The sequence below is a fragment of the Podarcis erhardii genome (genome assembly GCF_964252035.2).
Source record: "Podarcis erhardii genome assembly, chromosome: 12".
Classification (NCBI taxonomy): domain Eukaryota; kingdom Metazoa; phylum Chordata; class Lepidosauria; order Squamata; family Lacertidae; genus Podarcis; species Podarcis erhardii.
In genome coordinates, this window is record NC_138513.1 from 17,188,435 (window position 1) to 17,198,153 (window position 9,719).

At 44.8% G+C, this 9,719-nt stretch overlaps 1 protein-coding gene across 2 annotated transcripts; it reads left to right on the forward strand.

The window, feature by feature from the left end:
* The first annotated feature begins 878 nt into the window (after positions 1-878).
* PTCHD3 (patched domain containing 3) lies at positions 879-6,813 on the forward strand. Of its 2 annotated transcripts, XM_081834262.1 has the most exons (4): positions 890-1,666; positions 2,705-2,826; positions 3,880-4,025; positions 4,864-6,813. In XM_081834262.1, the coding sequence occupies exons 1-4, from the start codon at positions 905-907 to the stop codon at positions 6,444-6,446; spliced, it is 2,613 nt and encodes an 870-aa protein (XP_081690388.1). In that variant the 5' UTR covers positions 890-904; the 3' UTR covers positions 6,447-6,813. The 2 variants fall into 2 exon arrangements, with proteins under 2 accessions (XP_081690389.1, XP_081690388.1); XM_081834263.1 differs by lacking the exon at positions 2,705-2,826 and having other exon boundaries at positions 879-1,666; positions 4,864-5,027.
* Positions 6,814-9,719: the final 2,906 nt, after the last annotated feature.

The following is a 9,719-nucleotide window of genomic DNA, read 5'->3' on the forward strand; positions in this document are numbered from 1 at the left end:
AATGCGCTCCGTTACTTCAACGCTCAACCTGAAGCACATTCAACTCGAGGTATGACTGTACTTATTTCCTTGCTGCTCATCCCCAATCCTCTTTGCTCTCTGTAGGTCACATTTGCTATTGCATCTGCTATTGTCAGTGTTACTGGTTTCATGTCCCTTTGGCATGAGAATCTTGACTTGTTGATCCATGATAACCTCGTTATCTGTCAAAGGTAGCCCCACCTAGGGTGCATTGAAGTATAAGTAGGAGATAACCAGAGCATGCACCACTCTGGCGAGAGAGTCTGTGGGCAGGTAGGGTCTCAGTCTGTATACCAGATGGAGCTTAACATCTTTCGGATGCACCCGCCCCAAAGGTGGGGTGTCAGGCCCAAAGGTGTAACTCACTATTCCTACTGCATTGTAGTTGTCCCCAAGACACTTGCTAAGTGAAAATCTTTGTTAAATCACATATTTAAGGCCTCAGCATTATACACCCAAAGTTTATAGAGCTTAACTCGTGTCCACTCTGTGCTTGGGATGGAAACCTTCAGTTCCTGCTGCGAATATCTTTCCCATTTCCAACAACACAAAAGATTTGTTGCACAAAAATGTGGACATTGCTAGATAGATAGAACGCGAGCCCAAGCAGGGGCCGAAGAGGGCCAGCCTTGCTTTCCCTAATATGACGTCCACCCCGCACTGCCGCCCCTCCCGTCCAAGTCTGCAGCGCCTTAGGAGCCCGAGCAGGAGGAGGCCACGGTGGTGGGCGCGTGGAACTGGAACGCAGCCGCGCCCGGCGAAATAACGCCCGCCGGGCAACGGACGGCGGCGCCCACCCTCCGACGGTGCACCGGGAAGAGCGGCCGCACCACGCAGAGCACCCGCCCAGCGGCGCGGACGCGACGTCGCGGCTCCCTGGACCATGGCGCCCCGCGGCTGCCACACGGACTGCGTGGAGCGTCCCCTGTCGCGCGCGCTCCGCCACTTCGGGGCCTTGGTGGGCGCGCACCCGTGGCCCTTCCTGCTGGCGCCCGTGGCGCTCACCGTCGGGCTGGGCACGGGCTTCGTGATGCTGCGCAGCCGCGAGGCCAACGACATCGAGGGCCAGTACACGCCCGTCGGGGGCCCCGCCAAGGCGGAGCGTTGCTTTATCCGGACGCACTTCCCGACAGACGACGCCCGGCGCTTCTCCCCGCAGAGGCTGAGCACCGAGGGCTCCTTCGCCTCCTTCATCGCCGTGGCCTCCGCCTCCGGGGGGAGCGACTCGGTGCTCACCAAGGCGGCCTTCACGGAGCTGCTGGAGCTGGACTCGGCGGTGCGGGCGATGACCGCCGGGGAGCGGAACTTCGCGGACCTCTGCGCGCGCTGGAACAACACTTGCCTGAGCCCCAACCCGCTGATCACCGCCGTCGAGGGCGACGCGGCCGCCATAGAGACGCTGCTGCCCGCGCTCACCTTCCCGCTCTACCAGAGCCACGTGTTCCTGGGCTACTTCCTGGGCGACGTCGTGCTGGGCCCGGGAAATGGCACTGCGCGCCCCGTCCGGGCAGCCCGGGCCATGCGCCTCTTCTACTTCTTCCAGGAGGATGGAGCTTCGCAGCGACAGGCCAGCAAGGTCTGGATCGAGACCTTTCTGGAGCGCATCCCCGTCGTGCTGGGCACTATGAACCTCCATTTCACCCGGGTAAGCGCCGCGCGTGCACGTCTCGGGAGGCGGGCAACTTTGGTCAAACCACTTGGCGACGGCGCTGCCTTGGGCTCGGCACTTGCGTCCTTCGCTTTGATAAAAAGCCGTCGAGGTTCTCAAGCGTGGGTTGGCTTTCCTCGCCCGAAAGGCTCCTAGGGCAATAGAAGCAGGAGGACAGGCCCTGCCCCAGCCTTGCCATCCAAAAGCCGGGAGGGAAAAGGGATGCGGAGGAAGCTCAGAGCTGCGCTGACTCTGTGGCTTATATGTTAGGATGGGGCTAGCTAGCACCTGCAGGATGCAACCCTCCCCTTGCATAACAATATAATAACGAATTTATATGCATACAGCCATGGGTGCCAACTTGAATAAAATATTGTGGGGCCCAGGTAAATAGACATCAGAGGGCTCTCCAGGCCTGAGATCAGAGTCCAGCATTAGGATTAAGATGTACAGTATGTAGGTGCCATGACCTATGTTCTCTAACCTCAAAAATACATTTTAAAAATATGCATATCCTTTATTAAAGAATGGCTTGGTGCTCTGAAAGGGAGCAGTGGAGGATGAGCAACGATTGGAAACCTTCCCTCCCTCCATACCCAGAATGAGCAAAGGCAGAGCTTTAAATCAGACCACCCTCAGTCTTTTAGATTATATTAAACTGATATGGAAGAGGAATGCTTTTTTTAGGCTGCAGTCCCATGTCCGCTAAACATGGAAGTAAAATGTGATGTTCTTCTCAGTGGACACGTGTAGGGTTGGTGAAATTAAACAGGCTTGAAAAAACTGGGCAGAGAGTTTTTTAAATTATCGTGTAAAAAGTATTTCCATGGAATGAAGTTGCCACTTTCTGGAGCTTCCAACTAACCATTGTTGTTGTTGTTGTTGTTTACATAATGCAGTGAAGGAAATTACAATATAACCATTCATTTTATGATTTTTCTTAGCCAGCCTTGATACCCTCCAGAATATTAAGCTACATCTTAAGAGATATATTATGCAATAGTTTGTCTTATTCTTTCTTTCCTCACTTGGCAGGTGACCTATTTTTCCTCAGAATCCAGACAGAAAGAATTTGGAAAAATTACCAAGCGCGTGATCCCATTGGTTTCTGTCACATATTTTTTAACAATATTCTTTTCCATTGTATCATGTGCAAGGTAATCTCCCCACCTTAATTCTTTGGAGAGGGAGGGGAAATCCCTGTCCCCCACCCCCACCCCACCATCACAGGTAGATCTGCAATATGCACTAGGTAAGTGAAGTATTGTAGATGGGTAGATCTGCTTAAAGAAATCCCAGTACAGTGGTACCTCGGTTAAGAACTTAATTCGTTCTGGAGGTCCGTTCTTAACCTGAAACTGTTCTTAACCTGAGGTACTTTAGCTAATGGGGCCTCCCGGTGCTGCCACACTGCTGGAGCACGATTTCTGTTCTCATCCTGAAGCAAAGTTCTTAACCCGAGGTACTATTTCTGGGTTAGTGGAGTCTGTAACCTGAAGCATCTGTAACCCCAGGTACCACTGTATTGAAAGCTAATTGGGAAAGTGTCACTCAGCAAATGAAGTGAAAGTCTCATGAAAAACACTGCAGCAAAATGGAGTCAGAGATCTGGCCCAAATGTAGGCCTACTATGTAGAGTGAAGCCCACTAGTAGACGGAAGAGGCAATGTTCTCAATAGCTAGAGTGGCTTGTTCACTCTCTGTCAGTTTCAGTTTCTCAAAGTTACTGTTTCTATTTATTCCTCCCCCCCCCCCATAATATTTTCTTGATTTAGTATGTATTTTTGTGTTCTTATATTGTGAACCCCCCTGTGATCATTGGGTTGAAGGGCGGTATATAAATTTAATAAGTTAATAATAAAAAGTGCAATAATAACAAAAATAAAACAAATTTAAAATGTAACCTATGAAACGTCACAGCCCGTAAAAACCAAAGGACAAAGGTACAGCACAGTTCCAAAGAGATAATAAAGTGTTAACCCATACAAAGGTTTCCTTTACAAATCATAAAGATAAGTTTCTTAAAAATGCAAGTATTCGCCATCTGTGAACTCCATCATTATTAAACCCTAGAGAATTTCTATTTCTTACAGTTGCAAGAAATACGTGCAACTGCTGTGTGGCACTGTCATTTTGTTCAAGGAAGCTGCAAATTGGCACATTACCACGGAACTCTGAACCCAAACAATTCTTCTTTATCTGCTTTACAGGATGGATTGTGTACGGACAAAAATTTGGATTGCAATTTTTGGGGTGATGTCAGCAGGATTATCTGTCGTCAGCAGCTTTGGATTACTGCTGTTTTGTGGGGTGCCATTTGTTGTCACAGCCGCAAATTCACCCTTTCTTATACTTGGTAAGTCTATACATTCCTCATGCCTTCTTATCCATTGGGCTTTCGATGGGTGTGCCTAAAGTAGGTATTGGGCAGTAATCCCCTATAAAACTATGATCATTTGGAGAATTTAATGCTAATTCTTTTTTTTTTTATTTGAAATTACATAAGTAAGCAGAAAAGTTTTATATCACATGTGTTGCAGGGGGCGGGGCCAGATGACTCCTCCGATCTCTTCCAACACTATACGTAATTCTATGATGCTATCAATGGGCATATGCACACATTTTTCATCACACGCCTTCAGAACATTTATTAGCAAAGGGCAGATCTGGCCTTGATTGCTCCTCCTACATGAGGGGAATGTCCCCAAAATGAAAACTTGTGTGGAACAAGGAAAGCTTGCTTTGTGTGCAGTGTGTTTACGCAAGCCAATGCTTTTCTATCCCTGCTGTTATAAATTCCTGAACATTCTTTGTAAAGCACTCAAATATCATTTTATAAAGAAAAGTAGGTTTCCGATTTGTAAATACAGCCATGCCTCGGTTCTCGAACGGAATCCGTTCCAGATTCCGAAACTGTTCAAAAACCAAGGCGCGGCTTCCGATTGGTTGCAGGAGCTTCCTGCAGCCAATTGGAAGCCGTGTCAGACGTTCAGGTTCTAAAGAACGTTTGCAAACCAGAACTCTCACTTCCGGGTTTGCAGCATTTGGGAGCCAAAACGTTTGAGTCGCAAGGTGTTCGAGAACCAAGGTACCACTGTCAATAAATGACTAGGTGTGTTTCCCTAGTAAATATCCATGTTGCTCTCCTATGGCATGTTTGGAACTGGTATGTTACATATTTTTCTATTCTTCAGGGGTTGGTGTTGATGACATGTTCATCCTGGTATCCTGCTGGCAGCAGACGAAAGTGAAGAAGGGAGTCATAGAACGGATGGCTGACACCTATGCAAAGGCAGCTGTCTCCGTTACCATCACAACACTTACCGACGTTTTAGCCTTCTACATTGGAGTTGAAAGTTCCCTTGTGTCTATTCAGTCATTTTGTTTGTATACGGGCACAGCCTTTGTGTTTTGCTACATCTACAACCTGACTTTCCTTGGGGCAGTTCTTGCTCTTAATGGCCGAAGGGAAGAGAGCAACAAGCATTGGCTCACGTTCCAGAAAGTGATGGATAAGCCTCAGGATTCGAAGAGCCCTATGTATAACAGGTGCTGTATAGGAGGGGCTTTCGATGAGTCCACTGGAACAGAGACTGAACATCCCATGTATGGCTTCTTTAAAAATCACTATGCCCCCTTCCTGATGCACACCAGGACCAAGTTGTCTGTGGTAGTCCTGTATCTGGCATACCTGGTTAGTAGTGTTTACGGGTGCAGTCAACTTAAAGAAGGTATAAATGTTCGACACCTAGCTGTAGATCGTTCTTATGTCGTTGCGTATTATGACTCAGAAGAAAAACATTTTACTGAGTATGGCCCAAGGCTCATGGTTGCTGTTACAGAAAGCATACCATATTGGAATTCATCTGTCCGTGCAGATCTTGAGAACTGCATGCAGTTGTTTGAAGAGTCCTCCTATGTGGATAAGAGATTATCCGAGTCATGGCTGAGATCTTATGAAATGGTTGCAAAAGGGGCATCTTTAAATTTAGATGACCGTACGTCATTTATGACTAACTTAAAGACTCTTTTCCAAGCAAATCCAGAGTATGAGTGGGATGTTAATATTAGTGCTACTGAAATAGTTGCATCACGGTTTTTCATACAGACCGTCAATGTTACTACTGCAGTACATGAGAAAAATCTTTTAAACCAAATGAGACAACTTGCTGAGGACTGTGAGACGCCACTATTGGTTTATCATCCAGCTTTTATATATTTTGATCAATTTGCTGTAATAATGGAATACACCATTCAAAATGTTTTTATTGCTGCTGGTGCCATGTTAGTAACTTCCTTGCTGCTCATCCCCAATCCTCTTTGCTCTCTGTGGGTAACATTTACTATTGTATCTGTTTTTGTCGGTGTTACTGGTTTCATGGCCCTCTGGAATGTGAATCTTGACTCCATATCTATGATCAACCTTGTAATTTGCATAGGGTTTTCAGTAGACTTCTCTGCTCATATTTCCTATGCCTTTGTTTCCAGTGAGAAACCCAAAGTGAACGATAAGGCAGTGGAAGCTCTCTACCGCCTTGGTTTCCCTATCCTACAGGCCGCTGTTTCCACCATTGTGGGCATCCTTGTGCTGCCCATGTCATCCACTTACGTCTTCAGAACCTTTTTTAAGATAATGTTTCTAGTTATTTTTTTCGGGTCTCTTCACGGTCTCGTTTTTATTCCTGTGTTTTTAACATTCTTTGGGTTTTGTGGTGAAGTTTCAAACAAAGAGGACCAAAATGATAGCAAGGGCATTGAAAATTCACCCAATGTTTAAGGAAAACATTGTCCATATGGAAACAAGATTGAGGAACTCGGTTTTCTAGAAGGAAATGTTATGGAGAAACTGAGGTTTTAGAATGAAAAATGGAACTAGTGATTGTGAACATGGAAGGAAAAACCATAATCAATCTATATTGCCTGTAAATAGCTTGTTAATATGTTCAGTTGTTCCTTATGTTCCATAGCTATCTAATCTTCCTATTTATGTCATGTAAATACACCACTTGGCTTAAAATATTCACTTGAAAGGTGTTATGGTTTGTTACAAGACTCCAAAACAATACATGTTTATTTGGCAAAGTACATTCCAGTCATTTGCTGACAGTATGGCACACCCAAAATAAATGAATGTGGGATAGAGATTGCTCAGGTGACTGTTTGAACTCATTCTGTAACAACATGCTGTGGCGATTGCCTTTTAATCTTAGCAGAAACTCCTGGCTTCTTGTCCTAGCTGCTCCTCAGGTTCCAAGTCGGCAAAATGAAATGAAACGATTTATGTATAGGGGGATGCGGTATGGAAAGGAGAGAGCACTGTCTGCATTGATGGTGGTGGTATGAATGCTTCTAAGAGGCAAATCAAGAAATCCCTTTTCAACTGGAGGTGGTTGTATTCTGAGATTCCCCTGGTCCAGAATTCCTTCCCATAAGTAGAAGACACAGGACAGTCAATGTGAAGTTTGGCAGCAGGGAAATTCCAACAGCACAGAATCTGGATTCTCTTCTTCGTGAGAAGGGAATTTCCATGTTAAGACAGGGCAGTGTGAAACTTCAATATTACAGTACTGTATTCATTATTGCAGGGATGCGGGTGGCACTGTGGTCTAAACCACAGAGCCTAGGGCTTGCCCACCAGAAGGTTGGTGGTTCGAATCCCCGCGATGGGGTGAGCTCCCGTTGTTTGGTCCCAGCTCCTGCCCACCTAGCAGTTTGAAAGCACATCAAAGTGCAAGTAGATAAATAGGTACTGCTCTAGCAGGAAGGTAAACGGCGTTTCTATGCGCTGCTCTGGTTTTGCCAGAAGTGGCTTAGTCATGCTGGCCACATGACCCGGAAGCGGTACGCCAGCTCCCTCGGCCAGTAAAGCAAGATGAGCGCCGCAACCCCAGAGTTGTCCGCGACTGGACCTAACGGTCAGGGGTACCTTTACTTTTATTCATTATTGCAGTATACAATGTAAATAGGGAGTAAAAAAGGTTCCCTTCTGGACGACATTCTGAGTGGTGGAACACACGCCAGTGGTGGGCAGGGCCAGAGGCAAAATGGATGGAAGGCAGAAAGTAAATGTTACCTCAGGACAATAGGCTAATTTCTGCACATACACAACACTCTCTTATCTTCCTCCAAAGAATTCTGCTCTAAGCGGACACAGATACAGAAATTCCCTCCATTCAGGTGTTAACTCAGGTTCAGGAATGGTGAACACAAACCATATTTGTTCACAGTCTTTATTTACCCTTTTAAATCCACAGATTATGCATAACTGATGTGAACCGCAAGAGGAAGAGGCTACTGTTGCACTGAGGTCCTTCTTGCAATACTTTTTATTACTACCGTATTTTTCGCTCTATAAGACGCACCAGACCATAAGATGCACCTAGTTTTTGGAGGAGGAAAACAAGAAAAAAAATATTCTGAATCTCAGAAGCCAGAACAACAAGAGGGATCGCTGCGCAGCGAAAGCAGCAATCCCTCTTGCTGTTCTGGCTTCTGGGATAGCTGCGCAGACTGCATTCACTCCATAAGACGCACACACATTTCCCCTTTTTAGGAGGAAAAAAATGAGTCTTATAGAGCAAAAAATACGGTAATTTCACATAATCATATAAAATTTTTCATTTTTTAACAGTGTTCTTATACATTTAAATCATTTCAATTTTTTCATATCAGAGATTACTTGAATCCCCAGACTTCCCCCCACCTCACCCTCTGCTTTCCAATATTTTATCTATTTTTCAAACTCGTTTTAAATCCTTTTTCTAAACTTTAGTCTTATTACATTATAAGTGTTATAATAATCCTGCTAACGTTTTAAAATCATCTACAATGATCTTTAAGGTACTCTAAAAAAAATTCTCACTCTTTGCTGAATTTCTTGTCATCTTAGTGTCTGATCTTCATGGTCATTTTTGCCATTTTGGTATAGTCCATCATAATGGTTTTCCATTCCTCTTTGGTTGGGACCTTCTCTTCTTTCCATTTCTGGACAAAAAGCATTCTTGCAGCTGTTGTCACATACATAAACAACCTTTTAAAGTCCTTTGTTATTTCTCCTATTATTCACAATAAGAAAGATTCTGAGGGGGTTTTTGGCAAAGTTTGTCTTAAACATTTCTTCAGTTCATTATATATTATTTCGCAGAATTTTTTTGCCAATTTGCATGCCCACCACATGTGGTAAAACGTGCCTTCTTTTTCCTTACACTTCCAGCATAAATTGGAAGTGTTTTTATACATTTTTGCTAATCTTCTAGGAGTCAAATACCAAAGGTACATCATTTTCATATAGTTCTCTTTCAGCGCACAAGCCGTAAATTTTAAACCCTCTTTCCGCAACTTTCCCCACAAGTTAAGTTGTATATTATATCCAATATATTTTGCCCAGTGTATCAAATCAGACCAATAGTCAAGTCCTTCTCTCAACTGGTGTGTTTTAATTACCTCTGTAGTACTTTTCCTTTTAATTTTTTGTCATTCCAGGACGAACACCCTACCAAAAGCAGAGGCATGTTATCGGCCCAAAGGTGTAAACACACTATTCCTATTTCACTGTGGTTGTCACCAACATACCTGCTAAAAGTAAATCTTCTTTATTAAACCACATCTTTGACCCCTCAGCACTTTACATCCCAAGCTTTATACCGCTCACTTTATACCAAGCTTTATACCGTTGACTCGCATCGTGCACGTAACTGTGCTTGGGGGATGGAAATATACATTGCTGGTATCGCCTCTGCAAATATTTTCACCATTTCCAACAGTACAAAAGATTTGTTTGGCCAAAAGGTGGGCATTCCCTAGTGCCAGATTCATGTAGCTTAGGGCCCCTCTCTCTTGGAGGCCCCCAGAAAATTTAAAGGGAAAAAACCTGGATGTACATTTCCAAAATACAAGATAAAAAACAAAATAAAACCTACATACAGCAACAGTGTTTTGTGTTGTGTAGGCTCCTATGATGCAAGTACAGTGGTACCTCTGGTTGCGAACAGGATCCATTCTGGAGCTCCGTCCGCAACATGAGCAGAACGCAACCCGCAGCGGCACGTGC